Source organism: Anopheles arabiensis, chromosome 2, assembly GCF_016920715.1.
Source record: "Anopheles arabiensis isolate DONGOLA chromosome 2, AaraD3, whole genome shotgun sequence".
Lineage (NCBI taxonomy): Eukaryota > Metazoa > Arthropoda > Insecta > Diptera > Culicidae > Anopheles > Anopheles arabiensis.
Window position 1 is genome coordinate 103,802,489 of NC_053517.1, and position 19,716 is coordinate 103,822,204.

At 46.8% G+C, this 19,716-nt stretch overlaps 7 protein-coding genes across 14 annotated transcripts in view; 2 read left to right on the top strand and 5 right to left on the bottom strand.

Moving 5' to 3' along the window:
• Positions 1 to 918, top strand: part of LOC120897918 — an 85,269-nt gene extending 84,351 nt beyond the window's left edge. For all 7 annotated transcript variants that reach the window (XM_040303117.1, XM_040303116.1, XM_040303118.1 and 4 more), the window contains one exon: positions 48 to 918. In XM_040303117.1, the coding sequence (XP_040159051.1) occupies positions 48 to 321 (274 nt within the window). In that variant the 3' untranslated portion in view covers positions 322 to 918. The remainder of the gene's footprint in view (positions 1 to 47) is intronic.
• An 82-nt stretch (positions 919 to 1,000) lies between these two features.
• LOC120897915 (protein ecdysoneless) lies at positions 1,001 to 4,598 on the bottom strand. The gene is made up of 2 exons (XM_040303111.1): positions 3,958 to 4,598; positions 1,001 to 3,879 (listed from the first exon to the last, which is right to left on the bottom strand). The coding sequence occupies exons 1-2, from the start codon at positions 4,226 to 4,228 to the stop codon at positions 1,985 to 1,987; spliced, it is 2,166 nt and encodes a 721-aa protein (XP_040159045.1). The 5' UTR covers positions 4,229 to 4,598; the 3' UTR covers positions 1,001 to 1,984.
• Positions 4,599 to 5,290: 692 nt separating this feature from the next.
• On the bottom strand, positions 5,291 to 6,042 carry LOC120897921 (iron-sulfur cluster assembly scaffold protein IscU). Its single transcript, XM_040303127.1, has one exon. The coding sequence runs from the start codon at positions 5,915 to 5,917 to the stop codon at positions 5,462 to 5,464; it is 456 nt and encodes a 151-aa protein (XP_040159061.1). The 5' UTR covers positions 5,918 to 6,042; the 3' UTR covers positions 5,291 to 5,461.
• Positions 6,030 to 11,552, bottom strand: LOC120897917. Of its 2 annotated transcripts, XR_005738596.1 has the most exons (3): positions 10,460 to 11,552; positions 6,209 to 6,888; positions 6,030 to 6,132 (listed from the first exon to the last, which is right to left on the bottom strand). XR_005738596.1 is itself a non-coding variant. In XM_040303114.1 (2 exons), the coding sequence occupies exons 1-2, from the start codon at positions 11,153 to 11,155 to the stop codon at positions 6,490 to 6,492; spliced, it is 1,095 nt and encodes a 364-aa protein (XP_040159048.1). In that variant the 5' UTR covers positions 11,156 to 11,552; the 3' UTR covers positions 6,155 to 6,489. The 2 variants fall into 2 exon arrangements, 1 of the variants encoding a protein (XP_040159048.1); XM_040303114.1 differs by lacking the exon at positions 6,030 to 6,132 and having other exon boundaries at positions 6,155 to 6,888.
• Positions 11,553 to 11,824: 272 nt separating this feature from the next.
• Positions 11,825 to 12,852, top strand: LOC120897920 (elongator complex protein 5). The gene is made up of 3 exons (XM_040303126.1): positions 11,825 to 12,043; positions 12,110 to 12,659; positions 12,721 to 12,852. The coding sequence occupies exons 1-3, from the start codon at positions 11,956 to 11,958 to the stop codon at positions 12,815 to 12,817; spliced, it is 735 nt and encodes a 244-aa protein (XP_040159060.1). The 5' UTR covers positions 11,825 to 11,955; the 3' UTR covers positions 12,818 to 12,852.
• Positions 12,853 to 13,219: 367 nt separating this feature from the next.
• LOC120897914 (xylosyltransferase oxt) lies at positions 13,220 to 17,039 on the bottom strand. The gene is made up of 5 exons (XM_040303110.1): positions 16,851 to 17,039; positions 15,878 to 16,763; positions 15,654 to 15,796; positions 15,427 to 15,587; positions 13,220 to 15,350 (listed from the first exon to the last, which is right to left on the bottom strand). Exons 2-5 carry the CDS (start codon positions 16,510 to 16,512, stop codon positions 13,494 to 13,496), a joined length of 2,796 nt encoding a protein of 931 aa, XP_040159044.1. The 5' UTR covers positions 16,513 to 16,763; positions 16,851 to 17,039; the 3' UTR covers positions 13,220 to 13,493.
• Positions 17,040 to 17,089: 50 nt separating this feature from the next.
• LOC120897916 (xylosyltransferase oxt-like) lies at positions 17,090 to 19,589 on the bottom strand. Its single transcript, XM_040303113.1, has 4 exons — positions 19,455 to 19,589; positions 19,247 to 19,389; positions 19,027 to 19,187; positions 17,090 to 18,962 (listed from the first exon to the last, which is right to left on the bottom strand). Exons 2-4 carry the CDS (start codon positions 19,329 to 19,331, stop codon positions 17,214 to 17,216), a joined length of 1,995 nt encoding a protein of 664 aa, XP_040159047.1. The 5' UTR covers positions 19,332 to 19,389; positions 19,455 to 19,589; the 3' UTR covers positions 17,090 to 17,213.
• Between the last annotated feature and the right edge of the window lie 127 nt (positions 19,590 to 19,716).

Below are 19,716 nucleotides of genomic sequence, written 5' to 3' on the forward strand. Positions count from 1 at the left end.
CAATACCAACCCACTAACAATGTCCTCATCACTGCACTCCTTCACAGGATCCTGGGCGTGGTGTTCCTTATCTTCGGCTTCGGCACACTGATCGGCAGCATGATCTACTGCGTGATCGTGTGCCGGGATGCGAAGACACCGTCCCAGCTGAAGAACGAGGACCTCTACTGGACGAAGCATTGGCAGAAGAGCATCGGCTACACGCCGCAGGAGATCGACTACAAGACGGATCGGTTCGACGAGCGCGATCGATACTCGGACCGGTTTTCCGTTAGCAAAATGAGCGGCAAATACTCCGATCGCGACATTACACGGTATTAGGGAGTGTCACGTAATTACGATTGTTCAGTAGTCCAGAGAGTTTGTGAGCGAAGATGTAATAGAGGGGCCTTACGTTTTATCATCGTGAAAGGATTTTTAATGCAAAAGAATTATAATTTAATGCTTGTTATACTAGACAGGTGCCAAACACCTTGAACCAGCAGTGAGAGTTACTTTTACACGCATTGATGCTAACTTATATCGGAGGGAATTTGTTTCCCCCCCCCAGAGTCTTTATCCTTTCACAGCCGTCCAACCCCCCTGCAAAACCAAGTTACTAACCATTTAAATTAAATGATTTCGCAACGATTTTGTCACACCGCCGCCTGTGTGGTACGTGTGTGTTTAGCTGTCTCGCGGAAGAACATTAAACGGAACGAACGAATACGAAGCGGTGAATACGAACGAAAGTATAACTTTAACTAGTTGGTAGGGAATTTTAACTTGAAGCAATAATCGTAACCTGATTAGAAGCATAGAAAGCAACACAATCCAGTTAAGTTGACGGTTGCTAATGATAACTATAATAAACATAAAGGTAATCGATTAAACGGCCAATTATAACGAACGAATGAATCCGTCCTCTACGGTCCTTTTTTTAAAAAAAACACTCTGTAAATAATCCAACTTTAATTTAATGTAATAAAGGAATGAATGTTTTTTTTTAATATCATCATAATTGCGTAATGCAGCAAGGCATAATGCGTTGGGGTTTTTTTATTCATCCATGGCTAGTTGTAGACGTACACGTACATAGAAAAAATGTCGTTTGCCGTTTCAAAAATGGCCTATCCTTCGGGATTGGTAGGTGGCTTAACCGCCTGCTCGCACTACAAAGCTTTGCGTTGCGTCGATTCAGTAATACCGGAGGTAAGAGGTGTACGTAAACGCTATAAAATAGCTTAAAATGGTTGGTAAGTAAGTGTAAGTAAAATGAGCGACGACTTCGCAGCCACGAGGAAACGAACTGCACGTGTTTCGTTGATACTTATCCAGTAATTGTGATTGATATTGAAATTAATTGCATCCTTCCTTCTTCTTATCCGCTCCTGCCTTCTATCCGTTCTCCTTCTCTATCAGCTGCTCAACCAGGAGCCTGGAGTTCGTTTGTACGATCATTTACGTTTCAGCACCAAAATACGATTTCTTAAATTCCTTAAAACATTCAACACTAAACTCTGGTAAACTCTTTCACCTATTTAACCGTGTTCCTTGCCTGATGCATCGTTTAATCTAATTGAGACAAAAGTGATTGAAAAAGCGATAATGAGGGGAAAAGGTCATGGAGTTCGTGAGGATACGCGTACGCTAAGCGGGATAAAAAGAAAACGGATTCTATCCGAGCTTAATTTAAAAAAAAAAAAACCCTGTTCCCTTACTTACTGATACTACCTACTCTCTACGTCTATGATAAAAATGCATTAGCAAATTGGACGCAATTCGTGAGACATTTCTTGAGGGGTGCATCGATCTTAGGATAAAAAGCGTAGAATGTTTTCTTTTCCATTTCGAAAAACAACATTCACCTAACTGGCACTGGCAGGAGAGTAGGGGCGGGACAAAGGGGGTAATGTAAGCATTGTATACTATGACACACAAAATTGGTCACACATGGGGGGGAGAGAAGTTACACCTTAAACGCGAGATTGATAAAGAAGGGCAATTAAACATCCGTCTGCTGTGTGCTTCCCCCTTTCTCGCCACCCTTTGCCCCACCCTTGGAGATCTGTACACCCATCGAGCCGAGCAGATTGGCCGCCGGACCCGGCCCACCGAGCTGCGACTGGTAGCTTTCCATCATGTTGCGCAGCGTGTTGACGTCGATGTTGACCGGTTTGAACGTTTCAATGTCGTCGAAATCATCGCCCGCGGCAGTCGGCGCGGAACTTTTGCCACCATCACCCTCATCCCCTCCCTCCTCCCCATCGTCGATGGCCGTTTCGAAGCTCTTGCCGATCGTCGTCCCCGCCAGCTCGCGGTCCATCTGTGCCATGTACGTCTGCAGCTCGCTCTGGACGGCCCGGTTCGTGCGTGTCGGCGACATGTCCTCTATGTTGCGATCGTACTCATCCTGGCTGTAGTCGCTCATTTCCGACTCGTCCGACGAATCCCACCGATCCTCGGGTATGAGCAGATCGAGCATGTTGCGCACGTGCATCCCAAATGCGCCCGCATCAAAGTCCACCGACTGATGGAACGGCGATTCCTGCGCTACCGTGCTGCCCGCATCCGGTACGGATGTGGCGCTCTTGCTGTTCTGTTGCCCTTTCTGTCGATCGTGTGCTCCCTTGCTTTTCGTGCGCTTCGGTTTGGTGGGTGATTTCAGTGGGCCCAAATCAAGCTTGGCCAGCACAGCCTTTGCCGCCCGCTCAGCATCCTTATCGTCTTCCACCACAACGCCATCGTATTCCGATTTCTGGTCGAGAAAGTCGCTCACCATCGAGGTGAACGTTTCCGCCGCCGCGTTCGTGTTGTTGCCGTTGAGGGAGAACAGCTTCTTCGCACCGTACCGCTTGGTCAGTAGCTGGTCGAGCTCTTCGGGCGAAATGTTCATCCAGTCGTCGCTGTCCGCGGGCGGTAGCTCCGCACTCTCCCGGCGCAGCTCGTCCACATCCCATTCGTTGCGCTTCAGGATGGACACGATTTCTTCCCCTATCTTCGGGGTGGTACGCATCGAGTCCCGGTTTTCCGCGTAGTATTCCCGTGCAATCGCAAGCAGCTTCGTGTGCTCCTGCGAACCCTCGATATTGTCCCGGAAGTATCCCTTCGCTTGGAGCGATTCATAGTAACTCTTCCATCCCTTATCCGTCTCCCAGGCCGTGCGGGAAGTTTTCGCCTGCGATGCCAGTATCTCGAACCCACAGGCCAGCTTCACACCGAGCATGTGCGCTTTGTACGCCGGATCGGTTGACAGTGGGATCGTCCAGCCGGTCCGACGGTCCGGCAGGTACCGGCTCTGCGCCAACATTGCGTACAAACACTTCGTAAAGGTGACGCTAACGTTGACGCAATTTTCCGGCGGAAAATAACGCATCGCCCGGCACGCTTTCAGATCGATCGGATCGCGCCCACAGAAGGCCAGCACGGCCGGTGCGACTAGTTGCGGGTTTTCGCGCAGCACTGCCGCCACACCAACGGGCACACTTACCGTCGCACGATGGTGATGCTCCACAATGTCCTCCGGGAAGCCCTGAATCCGTTCGCGTATGCATTGATCTACCTCGGCGCTGACGCAATACTTTTCCCCTTCCGTGCTACGCACCCGTTCCAGTGCATCCTGTATCTCTAGCGACTCCTGCTGCCCCTCCTCACTGGGCTGCACCAATCGCAGCGTGCCATTGCAGATGAAAACTTTCCCCTCGCAGCTTTCCGGGTTGGCCCAGCGGGGCAACTGTTCGGCCGCCTCGATCAGCAGGAACTCACCGTCCGCATCCACAACGCGCGCCACCAGCCCGGGAATGCGCTCGGTCAAGTGAAAGAGCAGCGCGACAATGAACCACTCATCCTGTATGTTGTCACCGACGTGGGAAATCCCGTACAGATGAGAGGGTAGTTTCGCTAAAAATAGAAAACGCGAACAAAGTTCAAACATGACGCTCACTATGCTGTCCCCCCTCCTCCATCGCACGCACTTACCATTTGCCATACCATTCTGTCCCTCGGCCGCCTCAATCAGCATGCGGGTGTCGTTTAGCAGCCGCGGCACGACCCGAAATCCGTCCCGATGCCAGATGTACCGCTGGCAGAACGCTTCCGCCAATCGGTTCACCTCCTGCAGCAGTGGCTCCAGGGCGTGTTCGTTGTTCTCCAGCTCCACATCGGACGGGTCGGATGGGCGGGCAGGAAACAGGAAGTACTCGACAAAATCGTCCTCCCGGATGGACTGCAGTATCTCGCGGTGTGACATCGTTTCGTTTTTGCTGGAAGCTTGGTAGTAGTAGCGAACCTTTTTGGACTACCTGGTTTGCCTTCGACAGGGTGTTTGCCCTCGCCCCAGCAGATTCAATCGATATTGCCGTAGCGAGCGAGAAGGAGGGGGAAGAAGTTTAAGGACGACGCAAACAAAGCCTTCCCCTACTCCGGAACTTTTCGACACGTGATTGATGCGTGTTTCTGCTAACTGGCACTAAATTGTGATTGTGCAATGGTGTGGGGATGCGTCACTAAAAGTTATCACACTAACTAAAGCTTGATTGTATGCATTTTTTGCAACTTTTTTGAACAATTTCACGTTCCGTGAGCTGTGCGCGATTTGTTTTTGCACAAACCGCCTTTTGTGTTTTGACAGTTGACAGTTGATGCGCATGTTTAGCGCACACGGTTCAACACTTCAATTGAAGCTCAATTTGTGGAATTTACACTTGGCGCGAAAGAAATGTTGAGAAATATTAAAAATTGATATTTTTGGGGAAAATTTGGAGTATTACTGGTTGAAGAGAATGAAAAAATGATTAAATCCATTTCATTTTTATTCATTTTTTTATATTTCTTCTGAGAAACGCGTTTTTGAATTAAAAAAAAAGTCATCAAGTTCAAGGCCAGCTTTGTGTAGACGACAGCTAACAACAGCATGGGGAAAGATGCAAAATGCAATTCAAAGTAGAATTTGCGATAGGAAAGTTCACTGCTCTTTGTACGGGAAATACAATGTTTTACTAACATTTTCCATTCTTTCATCGTATTTTTGTGTTATTGTTTCTTAAGCACTTGTTTGCTCACGATAATATTATCAGCTTTCAGATCTTTTCCAATATTATGAAATAGTTCTGCACTATTTATCATGAATCACCGTTCTAGAATTATTTCCCCATCTTTCCCAGAGGATCGAAGAAAACCGATGCATCATTCCTCCACTATCGTTACGTAAACACCCGCAAACTACCGGTGTCTTGAACAGCCTGACTTTGTTTACATCGCCCCAGGAAATGCACAAAAATGCTATTTTGCGACAAAGGAACTCTTTCACCCATTTTGTTTTACTTGTTCAACACCAATAAATGAGTTTTATTGACTAAGCATACAGCAAGTTGCACCAAACATACAAACTAATACATCGCCTTCCTTATCATACACAATCATCTCCGCCTCCGAACCGAATGCATGGATGCCGCCGAGAGGGCCACACAAACCACCCTACAGCCTACTCGCCGCCCTTCTTCTGTTTCTTGTTGTAGTCCTCCAGCGCCGCCTTGATGGCATCCTCCGCCAGCATCGAGCAGTGCAGCTTGACCGGCGGCAGCGACAGCTCCTTCGCAATGTCCGTGTTCTTCAGCTGACCTGCCTGGTCGAGCGTCTTGCCCTTCACCCACTCGGTGGCCAGCGAGCTGGAAGCGATGGCCGAACCGCACCCGAACGTCTTGAACTTGGCGTCGATGATCTTCCCATTCTCATCCACCTTAATCTGCAGCTTCATCACGTCACCGCAGGCCGGAGCACCGACCAGCCCCGTGCCGACGTTCTTGTCCTTCTTGTCGAGCGATCCGACGTTGCGCGGGTTTTCGTAGTGCTCCAGCACGTTCTGATGGTACAGGGCGGCCGGTACGCTGCGAGCACGCGAAACCTTCAGCAGGGTGCCGATGTTGCGCGGCAGAGACATGATGATTCCTGTGAGGGTTGCGTGTTTCGATTCACAAACGATTTGAATGTTACTTTCCACAAGCAGGTTTAACGCGCAAGCACGATTGCACTCCTCGACAAACAATTGCGTTGTGGTGTGGTATTTTGATTGACAACAACAAAAACCAGATGTTTTCCTGTGCTGCGCGGAGCGCCGTGTTTATATCGTGTGGTTGTAAAGTTCGTGGTGGAAAGCTGGGAAGGAAAATCGTTAATCGTTAAATTCGTTAATTCTTGCAAATTTTAGAGGTAAAATGTTATATTCGACTACAAAAATCAGCTCAAAAGTTGATTCATCGGGGTTTCTTCTTCTTCTTCAGTTTGTCGAGGTCGTTTGACGGTTCGGAACTGAAATCCAGCTTCCTGGGCCCTTCAGTACTAGTCCGCTATTGTGTTAAACACAACCTCTGTTGTTTTTGGACGGCATCAAAGGCCATATGTCCTCTTTCTATATGTGATTTGTTTTCTGAAGTTTTATGTGTGTTGTCAGTTTATGTTGTTAGGTTAAGTACTTCGTCGGTTTATTATGTCATGTAGTTTAAGCGAGACGTTTCAGAAGGATATTCGGTTAGTTTTTATAAATTTTATCACCATTTTCATTTTCTTTTTATCTTTCGTCTTCCAGGCCTTGATGAAGTTTTGTTCATTTATTTTTAACTGGTCTTTTCGTTCCATGTCGAATTTGTGGCAATAGAAGACTCTGTGACTCGCTGTGTCCTCTACGTTACAAATTGCACATGTTCCTCTGTCTATGAGCTTCATTTTGTGTAGCCAGAAATTACCATAATCATGGCCCGCTATTAATCTATTTAGTGTTTTGATGTCCTTTGCTGGGATTTTTAGTCTATGGTGCCACATTTTGTTTTCTATTGAGCTTTGGTATCTGGCAAATTTTTTCCCTTTGCTTCGGCATAGTTCATTGTACCATGTATTGGTCTCGTGGTTAGCTCTCTGTTGGAATAAATTAATAGCATCTTTTAATCTTATTTTGTTATTTATCACAGTTTGTTTACTAAGACTATCTTTGGCTAATTGGTCGGCAATTTCATTTCCAGCTATTCCGACATGGCTAGGGATCCATTGGATTATTGCTCGAGTGACTTCACAGTTATGTAGTATTCTCCCGAGAAGTTCGTCTATTCGATTTTCTTCTTTGGCTGTATTTAGTGTTTGGCATGCTGATAGACTGTCTGTGTAAATGGCAATATTATTCCATCGTTTTTTTGTCGACATCTCGAGTGCCAGGTCTATTGCGTAGAGTTCTGTAGTGCTTATGGATGTTGGGTGTTGGAGTTTCTTTGATATTTTGAGTTCTTCAATCTGAGTTTTTACATAAATTCCTATGCCACAATTTTCATCTTTTTTGCTGCCGTCTGTATATATTTTTATGCCCTGATGTGAGTTGATGATTTGCATGCTTGTTTGGTAAAGGACTGTTATGTTTAAATTGTGTTTGTTGGTGTCAATGCCTGGGATGATCGTGTTAATACTGATGTTTCCGGAAGTGGATTTTGAGTGGTTGAAATCATACTTAGTTATGTTGTTGAAGATGAGTTTGTCAGTTATGTATGTTTTTTCTTGAGCGGTTAGATTTCTTGATGTGATTGGGAGTGGCTGAGATGTTGTGGTGAAATAGGAATGTGCTATTGCTTTGCATAGTTGTTTTTGCATAAGAAGTTTAGATCGTATGTGGAAGGGCATTTCTGCTGCTATGGCGTGGAGTGTGTTGATCGGAGTAGTTTTTGTGCAGCCTGTAATTTTCCTGAGTGACTGGTTAATTATTGTGCTCATGGTGTTGAGTTTGTTCTTGTTGGCGTTGCTACTTAGAGTTATCCCGTATTCCAGGGTACCCCTCACAAGAGCTTGGTGTAGTTGTTTAGCTTTTTCTGGATTTATGTGGTTGGATTTGTTGCATACTGCTTTAATGAAATTCATTTTTTTCTGGGCTTTGTTGATTTGGTTGTTAATATGGGAGTGGAATTTTAATCTGTTGTCAATTTCTATGCCTAGGAAGTGGTGGGAGTTGACTTGTTCAAGGGGAGTTCCGTTTAGTGCTATTGTTGTGTGAGTGTAGTTTTTGGAAAATGTCATGAGTTTTGTTTTTGCTACGTTTATTTCAAGTTGAAGGGAAGATAGTGTGTTTGCCAATTGGTTCAGGGCCCGTTGTGTTTTTGTTTGAGCTGCTGGAGAGGTGATAGCACTTCCAATTAATGCGAAATCGTCTGCATATTGGATTATTTTTACATTATACCGGTTTAGTTCGTGACATCCACTTGTATACAGGTTGAAAAGCAGTGGTGAAAGTACGTCCCCTTGGGGCAACCCGTTAGTTATCCTTCTCTTAATCGATTTACCTTCAGCAGCGATCTCTACCAGTCGGTTTGAGAGGAATCCTTCTATCCATCTGATATCTTCGTGTGGTATCATTTTTCCGGAGAGGATTTTTGTTAAAAGGCCAACATTCACACTATTGTAGGCGTTTTTAATGTCAATAAAAACTACTGTAGTGTGTTTGTTTTTTCTTATGTTATTTTTTAAAATGTTGGAGAGTGAATCAACTGCGGAGGTTGTGGGACGGTTTTTCCTAAATCCGAAGGATGTGCTGGGGAGAATGTCAAACTTATCTACGATGTGGTTAATGTTGTGTAAGATGGCCGTGTTTGCCACTTTCGTTATAGTAGGAAGCAAAGCTATGGGTCTGTGATTTGCTGCTAGACTGAGATCCTTGCCGGGTTTTCCAATTGCTACGATTTTTATTCTTCTGAGCTTTTTTTCCACGACTCCTCTTTTGTACATGTCATTGATGTTTCCGATTATGGCTTTGGTGTTTTCGCTGCTTAGTAGTTTCAATGTTTTGTACGATATTTTGTCAATACCAGGAGCAGAATTCTTTTTTGAGTTTAGGATATTTTGCCATCTGTTGTAGTCAATTAGATTTTTATCGCTTATGAATCGGGGTCTTGTTTCATTTTTTTTTTGGTTTGATGAACCGAAATGAATTTTTAAGAACTCTTTTGCTAGGGATTCATCTGTGGCAATCTTGTTTGTTCTGGCAGGTTTATCTTTGAACATTCCCAAAAGAGTCCAAAGGTCATCCATAGAGGATTGAGAATCGATCAAGTCAAGTTTTTCCTCGATTCGTTTGGTTTTTGATTTTTTTTTTGCGAATCGAAATTTGGCTGATTCTTTCTTGTACTTGATTTGGTTTTCGATCGTCCGATTTTGGTTATAGTCTGTTCTAGCTCTGCATTTCTCTTCCCACGCTTTTTGAACGATATCATTCCACCATGATTTTGGGGTGAAAGGGGTCTTAATTTTGTTTCTTAAAATAATTTTATTGATATCTTTGGTAATTGAGTTGATGTCAGAATTGTTATTGTATGGTAGGCTGGATATTTCTTCGTCTATTTTTTTCTTATTATAAACTGTGATTTTTTGTGGGGGAGGTTTGAACAGGTTAAAATTGGTGAATATAACCCGATGTCCACTATTGCCGATGTGTATGTCTGAAACGTTCCTTTGAATATGTGGGGTTATAGCTAGAGAGGTGATTGTCAAATCTATTGCTGAGTTACTTTTGTTTGGGTCTGGGTTAATGAAAGTCTGTTCATAGTTATTTATCACAGTTAGATTGTTTTCGTTAATCTCATGTAAAAGGATGTTTCCTTTTCCGTCACACGTCTGATTTCCCCATTCAGAGTGATGAGAGTTGAAATCACCCATAATTATTAATTTGTTATATTTCGCCAAGCTTGTGATGCTAAGGGTTAGTAAGCTGCGGAATGTTGCGATTGGTGTGTTGGGTTTAACGTACACCGAAGCGATTACTAAGCCTGCTTGCTTTATACGAGCGGCTACTATCTGTATGTATGGGTTGGGGGGAATCACTTTGAGTTTTTCTGTGTTTAGCTCTGTGCGTATTAATATTGCCGCTCCTCCGTAACCATCTTCTCTATTGTCCGATATTAGTTCATAGTGTGGGATGTTTATTTTCCCTATGGCTTTATCATCCAACCATATCTCCTGCAGGCAGGCTACATCGGTCTTTCTTTTTATTAGCAATTCTCTAATTTCTTCTTTGTTGGCTCTTAGTCCCTGTATGTTAGCTTGTAATACCGAGAACATGAGACCAAATGTTTAAGTGTGGATGTGGATGCCTTGTGAGTGGTATTTAGTATAGAATTTTGAATTTATCGTATTCTGATGTGTTATCTTCTTGTGTATTAGTAATTATGTATTCCTCCACCATCATAGTGGGGGTTTTAGGTGTTTCATTAGTAACTTCTATGTATATAGAATCTGGTGATTCAGGTGAACTGATCGTTAGTGTGTCGCTTCTTGTGGGTGTGTTTGTTTGTTCGTTGGGTGTAATCGGTTGATCGATTACGGTTGTCTGTTTATGTGTTTCACTTGGAGTGGTGGGTTCGGCTGTGTGTGTTTTGTTATTTTCTGTGGTGTTTGTGTTGTTTATATCATTGGTGGTATTTCGTGAATTTGTTTCTTCTGTCGAGTTTGTACTTACGCTTTTTGTTGCTGATTTTGTTCTTTGTGCATAGGATATGTCTGATGTGTAGATTTTAGGGATTTCGGGACACTGTCGTCTACGTATACGTTTTGCTTCTCCGTATGTTATTTTGTTCACTGTGCGTATTTTACTGATCTCCATTTCGTCACAAAAAACAGGGCAGTTCCTGTCTAGCGTATTGTGGGCATCTCCACATGACACGCATTTTGTTCTTACGCATGACTCTTTGTGTTCCATTTCACTGCAGTTTGCACATATTTTCTCGCGCTGGCAAGATTTTTTTGTGTGGCCGAGTCTCATGCAGGTGGTGCACCGCATGGGTCTCGGAATGTAGAGTTCCACTTTCAGTGGATACAGTCCGAAATCGACTGTACGTGGGATTCTTCCTGTTTTGAAGGTGACGATTGCTGTGCGAGTATTGGTTAACACATTATTTATCTTTCTTTTTAAGATAATCACCTCTGTTGCCTTCTGTGTTTGAGGTCCGTCCAATATTTCCCCTTCCGTAAGGAATTCGATATCGGGGCATCGAATCACTCCTTTGCTACAATTTAAGGTGGGGTGTTCTAGCGTTTGAACCTGGATCTCTCCTCTGTGATCGGGGATCGTTTTTATTTTTTTAATCTTCTCTGCTTGTTTCTGGTTGGCCACTTTGATCAGTAGCTTCCCGTCTTTCAAGCGACTGACCAGCATTGGCTTTCCGGAGATCGCATTTTCAATTACCTTTGAGATCAAAAACGGGCTAACTCGGCTTAGATTTCAATCTCGGGTTGTGGATTCCATCACCATGAATACCTCATCCTCCATGATTTCTTTCTCAAATCCTAGGATTTTATTCTTTTTCCCCATTTTCCTTTTAGGTTCGCTTTGGAACTCTAAAATGTCGTAGTAGTTCCCGAGGGGAATGCCCCCCCCTGGGTCCTGGACCCCCATTTTCCACTAGTCACTTACGCACTCTACTTCCACTCCTCCTTTCTTATCCTTTTTTTTGAAAATACCCTTGTCTTGGCAAGAAACTTTATAATTGATTTTCCTTCTTCACTCTCTTCTCGCTATGCTTGTTGTTGGTCAACCGCTGCTTCGAAAAAACCGTCTTTACTCTTCAGTGTCACACTGTCGAATGATTCATCGGGGTTGCTAGCAGTATTCAGATCTGATTCAGTGAAAACTGCTATCTGCTCACGTTTAATGATGAAATCATCACAGCTGATATTTTACCGGTTTTAAGATATCTGTTATCTTTGTATCTGATTTAACAACAGCAAATTATCAATCCACGTTTTAATTAGCAGCAGTTATCAATAAAAATGATTCTTTTTTACAAAAAAAAAAGATATTCCGAGAGCCGCATTGTTTGTAAACAAACAGCTGTCAAACGCCACGAGTTGAAGTAAACAAAGTGCTCGGTTTTTCGTTCTCTTTCTGGGCCATAAAAAAACACACACAAATTTGTGTAAAAATACATCCAAATCGTGTAAAAACTGTAGTTAAACATGTCCGTAAGCTTTACCCGTCGAAGTACACGGTTGGAGCTGCTCAGTGCACGGGCATTGCCACAGCAAAAGGTCATCGTTATAACCGGTAGGCTACCAAGATCAATCCTTCTGTTCGTCTCCTGCACTAATCTACCTTCTTGCCACTTTTTAGATAAACTAGGCTTTGAACCAAACGCAAATACAGTCACAACCAGCTGGCTAAGTGAGCAGTACGGCGATAAAGCTACCACCGCCGGTGTGACCCATTTGAACGAATCGTCTAAATACCTCCTGCTGATCCTCTCGCAGCTAGAGCGCCGATTTGAACCGCGCCAAATATTCCACTACATCGCCCAGTGCAAAAGGGATGCCACCGTCGAGCACGTGTTCGTGTGGATTGTGGAGCAAAAGCTGCAGGAGCCGTTTCTGCGACCCTACCTCGAGCATATGGCCGACAGTGTGATAACGTTCGAGGACCGGCAGCACCTGTCGCTGCTGGTAAAGAAAAGCACCGGAGCCGTCACGCACAAGTACTACGAGTTTGACCCGCTGAAAGATTCGATCACTGTTGTGGAAGCAAAGCGAGCAGCGGCGACCAAAGCAGCTGCGGTTTCGATGGAGGTCGATCCACCGCCGAATCCGGCCAGCTTGGGCACGTTTAAAATCGATCTGAAAGATGAGGAGGTAGCGGCGAAGAATGCTCTCACGTTGCCCTTTGAGTTGTAAGTATTGCATGTTGCCTTTTTACGTTCGATTTTGTAATAATTTGAAACGTTCTTTTAGCTTCAAAACGCTCCCCGAAGGAGGAAAGATCCTGTACCATCCGGACGCGGAGGATGATCTTGACGAGGAGGATCCCGACGATGACTTGCTGATATGAGTTACGAAATACACACATGCTCCCGTGGAACGGCATTTTGGTTTGTTTCTTTTTATTCACGCGTAGTATCTGCACGGGATAGGTATATATATATATATATATATATATATATATATATATATATATATATATATATAATTTGATAATAAGTTGACTCCTAAACAGGCGGCTGTTGACAGCGGACATTTTGAGTATAGGCTAGAAGGTACTAACTAGAGACACGGAACACTCACACTCCCTCACTCGTAACATCATCTCCTCGGCGCACAAGCTACCTTCGTTCAATTGGCAGTTTTTGACTGTTGCAAGAACACACTTACAAACACACACACATGCACACATACAAACAGAATATTTCGTCTTTGAGTAAGAATTTAGTCTTTCCTTGATCGCGCAACAGGATTAGTAAAAGCAATTGACTGGTTTTCATTGGAAAAGCTTTTAAAAAGGTTAGCCTTTTTCTGTGTGGGACCGGCCGGAGAGAGCGGGGGAACCACGCTCCCTTTCGATATGTACGTGTGGCGTTCGCTTGGAAGGTTTCGGTGATTTAGGAAAGGGACAGGTCAACAATCAACACAAACAAAAACAAATGGCACTAACACTTCCCTGCTTATATCTAGGGCCTCTGAGCTATTACCCCGCTTGTTACCACCCCCCCCCTCCCCCACACCCTAAGCTAGTTCGACGTTACCGATTCAACGTCGATATCACTCTTTGGATCCGCGGCCAAGCTGCTCCAGCTGGTTGATTTACAATCGACGAATCGGCCCAATTCCTTCCGCTCCAATCCGGCCACCGCACACGTTTCCCGGATCGAGAAGAACTGTGACACCAGCTTGTCCAGCTGATGGACCTGCTGCTGATCGTCCGCTTCCTGCCAGTGGTCGGCCCGATCGTGCCGATCGCCGGAATGCCCTACCGGGTGTTGCTTTCGCTCCTTGGCACGAATTTTGCTCGTGGCCGTGTTGGCAGTTGACCCACGGCGCACTGGCAACACCTGCCGGTGGGTATGGCGTTCCAGCAGCTCATTTTCCACCGTCCTACCCTCCCTAACGGTAGCTTCCGTGACGAGAAATCGTGTCGCTCCGAGCAGTGCTTTCCCCTGAAGCAGCCGGGCACCCCAAACACCCTCCGCTAGGGGTAACTTGAGCTTGCCCGCCCCCTTCAGGAAGTGGTTGAAGCTGTGCAGTGGTCCGGTCGGGCTGTCCTCGATCGTAAAGTGACTAGCGGCAACGATCGTGCCCACCGGATCGATCCACTCGACGGCGAGCGAATGGTTGGTAGCGTTTCCACCCTTCACCCGCTCCGTTTCGAGGGGCGGCGCTAGCCGGAAGATGAGTGCCGGTTCCGCATTCGTACCGATGATGCGGGGAAAGTTGCGCGACAGCTGCTCCTTCTCGTCGTACTCCGTGCTGACCTCGAGATGGATCAGGCGGCGGGCGAGCGGTGTGCTGCGCGTCACTTTCGCCGTCACTACGGGCGATATCCACGTTTCCAGTTCGCTCCAGCCGGACCCCAGCACTGCTTCGTGCCGCACGAGAAAGCCCCGGTACGTGTCCCGCTCGAAGTAGTGCGTAATTTCCCGTATCCGGCCCGGTTCGTACAGCTGCTCCGTGCTGGTGCGCCCGTTCATGCGCAGCAAACTGTGCGCCACGTTTAGCAGGGCGCCGTCCGCAGCCGTCGCAACGTCCTCGTGATGGTACACGTTTTGCCAGTACGCGTGCAGATTCGGATACTCGGCCGGGTACGGTCCAAACATCCACTCTTCCAGCTGCAGCACGATCGCCTGATTGACCATCGCCTCGAACTTGCGGCCAAAGAACAGCTTCTTGTGCTGGCTGGCCTGCAGCCGTTCCCAGTCCTCCGAGCGGAAATTGTTCGGACTGCACCCGCACCAGTCGACGATGTGGCGGTACTGGCATTTGCAGCCCAGCTGCCGCTTCCAGTTCGTCATGTGCAGATTGTTGTTCGTGTACGTGTGGCAGAAGCGCGAGTTCCTCAGCGCGGTGTGGAAGAACGATTCCGCCGGCAGGATGGTGTACTCGAACACGCGCAGAAGGCCCTGGATCAGTTCGTCCCGCTGGCCCACACCGTCCCCGGTGACGTAGCGGGCAAAGTCACGCGACAGACACACCCAATCGCTACCACCGTCGATGGTAATGCCGGCGGGCAGGGCCCGATCGCCGATGCGCCACATCCGATTGTCACACTCGACGAACGTCATGTCGAGGCCCTGCTTCTGGATGAATCGCTGCACCTCGCGGCCATGGTTGCGCACAAAGTTCTGGCCCCGGTTGGCCGTCAGGAAGGTGACGAGCTGGTCGACGGTTTTGAGCGGGAAATCACTCTCGCTTAGATTGAGCACAAAGTCCCACTGCCAGCCGGATTCGTACAGCAGGTACTCCATGCAGGAGAGCAACATCTGGAGCAGCGACGCGCCGCCCCAGATCGAGGAGAACCGTTTGCGGGCGAGTCGTATGTTGGGGAATTTGGGCTCCAGTTTCAGCAGCTCACGGTACAGATACTCCTGGCGCTGTGAAGCAGAGAACTCGATCTTAGTAAGCCTGTGTGCGTGGTGTAAAAGCATAGCAACCGCCGGTTTAACTTACCGCATCGATATGTATGTAGTAGTAGTGCCGTGGGCTGTACAGTGCTTTCAGTAGCCGATGAACCTGCCGAACCGCACGACCGTTTAGCGTCAGCAGGAACGCAATGCGAACCGTTTCGTCCGCACGCTTCGGAACAGTTTCTGTGCTTTGGGCGGCAAATTCTAAAAAAAAGTATCGAAACATTATTCAGAAAACTCCAGAATGACCGGCGTTGCTCCGAAACGTACTGCGTATGCCAGTTTCGTACACATTGATGGTGAAGTATCCACCACAGGCCTGTTTTGGATCGCCAGGACACTTGATGTTGCAGCTCGAGTCGGGTAATTTGGCCGACACTTTCGGTACCTCATCGCCGCAGAAGCATTCGTAGCTAGAAGAGGAACAGAAAAGCAAAAGAAACAGTTATTAAATATCCTTTTCCCCCCGGTAAGTCTGTTCCCTTTCGACTTACCCATACTGAACTCCCGCAAACGGGTAGCCCGACTGCAGACACAACCGGATGCACTTTTCCGGCGAGTTGTTCGTCTTGAAGGTGGAATAGTACCCCGACAGCAGCCGGAAGTTCTTCTCATCCCGAAAGCATCCCAGCGCCCGATTCGGCGAATGATCCCCCCGGGGGCAGAACGTTGGCAGCCGCTGGGGGTAAAACTTCCCCGCCTGTATTTCACACGCCACTTCCACAATTTTCGCCTTGCACGACTGACTCTTGGCACGGTGGATGGCGGAAACGGTTTCCTTGCGCGTGAGCTCACACGGTGGCACAAAGTCGAGCTCATCGAGCCGGAGTACGTGCTGGTTCTGGTGCGGTTTGCCATCATCCCTAGCGGTACTCCGGCCCTGACGCCCAGCTGCGTCGGCAGTGTCCTTCCCCCGGTCCTCTAGCGGCACGTTGTCACCGGGTGCCGTCCTTTTCACGTACTTGTCGTACAGCTTGCGGCTCAGATCGCGCTCCGCGGACGATTCGTTCCCGGACAGTGGCATGCGCAGAAGCTTGTAGGCCAGAAACACCTGCCCGGCCACGATCATAAACCCGATCAGCACGAACACTTTGTAGCGCCATAGTAGGCGCAGAGGAAATTTTTGCATCGCTGTTTTTCAAAACACACCTGCACACCTACCAGACGGACGGTGAGCGGTTGCTAGGCTGGAGGGAACACTGCACGTGGACCTTTCAATCGCGTGTGCATTGGAGACTGGATTGCTCTGGGTTGCGACAGGAGAATGCTACCGAACTGTACGGAGGGACCGATTCCGGGCTAGCCAATACATTCACCTACCCGCGATGGACATGATCGTGGCGCGCAAAGGAAGGGCAGCTACGTTCACTTGCTCGTGTTCTACAAAAATCAACCCAGAAAAAAGCGAAGACGTGTTAACTAGCCAGTCGAGTAAAACTGTCGACGCATGCACAGAATTGGACGAACCAGCACACTGCCTACGACGTACGATTACGTGGATCGGTGCGAAGAATCAAATTACATCTAATTAAGAACCGCCGTCGTCGTGACTTGCTCCAGATATTGGAGAACCGCCAGAAAACAGAAGAAAGGGCAAAGAAAACTGCACCAACGGAGCGCGAACAAGAAGCAAACGAAGTGTTTTGACAACACGAGCTTTGTTGACATGGTGGAGAGAGCATTCCGGGCGGTTGGCTCACGCCGCAGGTAATTTGACATTTGCAAAGAAACGTGCATTATTTGACATTTGACACTGCTTGTTGTGTTTATTTTTTTTTCAAAATTGCACAATGCCATGCAAATGGTAATTGGATTTTTATCCCCTAGAATCTAACCACTTTGCTTCCACCGATAATGGACGTCACTTTTCGGATCTGGCGCAAAACTGCTCCACAGTGTAGAGTTACACCGTTCCAACGGCTTATGTGTAAACTGCTCCGGCGCGATCTCACCGCTATCCACGAGGCACGTGCTCTCGAGCTGATACATTTGCGCAACGTTTGCCCTAAAACGAAACTGTTTTTGCAGCACATAATCTGCATTGCTCAGTTGGCACGTGGTGCTTGCAGCAGAGAGGATACCACGTGGTCGAGCACAAGCGTCAGTAGTTGTGGTAGAAACCCGTTTTAGTGGAATCGGCTTATTTTTGACTACCAGAAAATCAATCATTCCAACATAGGTCGCATTAACAAAAACTTTCGCTTTCCATACACCGGGAACGAGGGGCGTTTTCAGGGCGGTGCTTTCAAGCGGCTGATTATCAATTACGTCGGGTTCTTGCTCGATTGTGTACCGTTCAACCGTAACCGATCGTTGGCGAGGATTAATCCACTCGACGCTAATGTTATGGCTAATCGTTTGCGCAAGGGTTTTATATTTTGGAAACTGAAACATTAGCACAGGGTGTTTATCAACAGTGAGCACTCGATCAAAAGCGATTACCTCATTATCGACCCAATCGATCGTGTTTGAAATTTGCAGCTTAAAGTTGGCCAGTTGTTTCACTACCGCCCGGTGAGGCTGAAAGGTGTCTTTCGGCTTCACAAACACTTCCAGCTCGAGGCGATGATCGTTCAACAGTGCTGCATGTCGTATCAAAAACCCTTCAAATGTGTTTCGATGAAAGTAATGTGTTATTTCCAACACTTTCAATACTTCGTATCCCTCGAACTGGTTTTTCTGCGCATTGATATAGAGCAGCACGTGTGCAACATTTAAAACGGAACTCATTCTTGCCTCGTGCTTTGCATCCTCATGGTGATAAACGCTTTGCCAGTACGCGTTCAAATTCGGCACACCCAATGGATACTTTCCGTACGCATGCTCTTCAATCATGAGCACAATCATTTGATCGTAGATGGGATTGATTTTTCGCACCGCATAAATGCTTTCCGTTAGGTGTCGCTGAATATTGGGAAAACTACTCCGCCGTGTGGTCAGTGGGCTACATCCCGTCCACTCGACCGAGCGACCCTTTGGGCAGCCCTTGCCACGCACCCAACTAATAAGCCGCAAGGTGCTGTCGTAGTGCGTTTCACAGAAGGGAGAGTTTTGTAGCATTTGTCCGAAAAAGCTTTCCGTGCTGTGAACCGTATGCTCCATGATGGCCATCATGTTCTTCACCAGGTCGTGGCTTGTATCCAAAAAGTAGCGTACAAAGTCACTGGATAGACAAAACCAATCATTGCTACCATTCGTCACCATACCGCTCGGCGGGGCACGATCACCGATCAGCCACATTCGATTTTCACACTCAACAAACTGCTTATCGTAACCTGCCTTGCTGATAAACTCGTCCACCGTTACCATTCTCTGCATTAAGACGAAGTTTCGTCCACGATTGGCGGTCAGGAATTGTGTTAGCTTGGAAATCGTTTTGATAGGAAAATCACTTTCACTCATGTTAAGAATGAAGTCAGGATTCCACGATGGCAGGCTGAGCAGGTGCTTCATAGCGGACAGCAAGGCTTGAAGTTGAGTGAAACAGCCCCATGTGATGGTGTGGCGCTGGCGGGATACGTGTATGTTGGGAAAATCCTTCTCCAGTTGTAAAAGCTCGCGGAAGAGATAGTGTTGTTTCTGAAAGTGTTGACGATGGTTGAAATTTTGAATGATTATTGAAATGCGTTTTAATTTATCTTACCGGATCAATGTGGATATAGTAATAGTGATTGCGATCGTAAATAGCTCGCAGTAGTCGGCGAATTTGTCGCAGATTTCGTTTGTGGAACATCAACAGGAATGCAATACGGACGGGTTTATCCTTTGGGCTTGGATACAGTTTTAATGGTTGTTGCGGACGCTCTGCAATTATTGAAAGGATGATTGTATAGGAGATAATAACACGTGTTTCAACTACCTACTCGCCAGTCCCGTTTCGTACACCGAGGATGCCATTTTCCCTCCACAAAACTGGTCCAAATTTCCACTGCACGGTGCGTTGCACATACGACCGTTGAACTTTTCCTCCTGATTTGGTGCATCATCGCCACAAGAGCATGTTTTTCTGGAGAAAACAAGCAACGGGAATAATGAAAGGTATGTTTTCGGGATTGTTTGTCGGAGTGTTACCCATTTTGAACGATGGCGTAGCGAAATTCACGTTGCAGACAAAAATCGACACAAGTATTTGGCGTGCTGTGTGCAAAGATTATAGAAAGCGTATCGTGTGTAAGGTTCCTCCGAGGAAAGCATCCCACCAATCGATACGGGACGTAACTACCGCGCGGACACTGACTCACTATCTCACTAGGCGTCAGTTTGCCCAGCACATTTTTACAAGCTGTATCAGCTAGCTTAATTTTACACTCATCACTACTGACACGCCGAATGG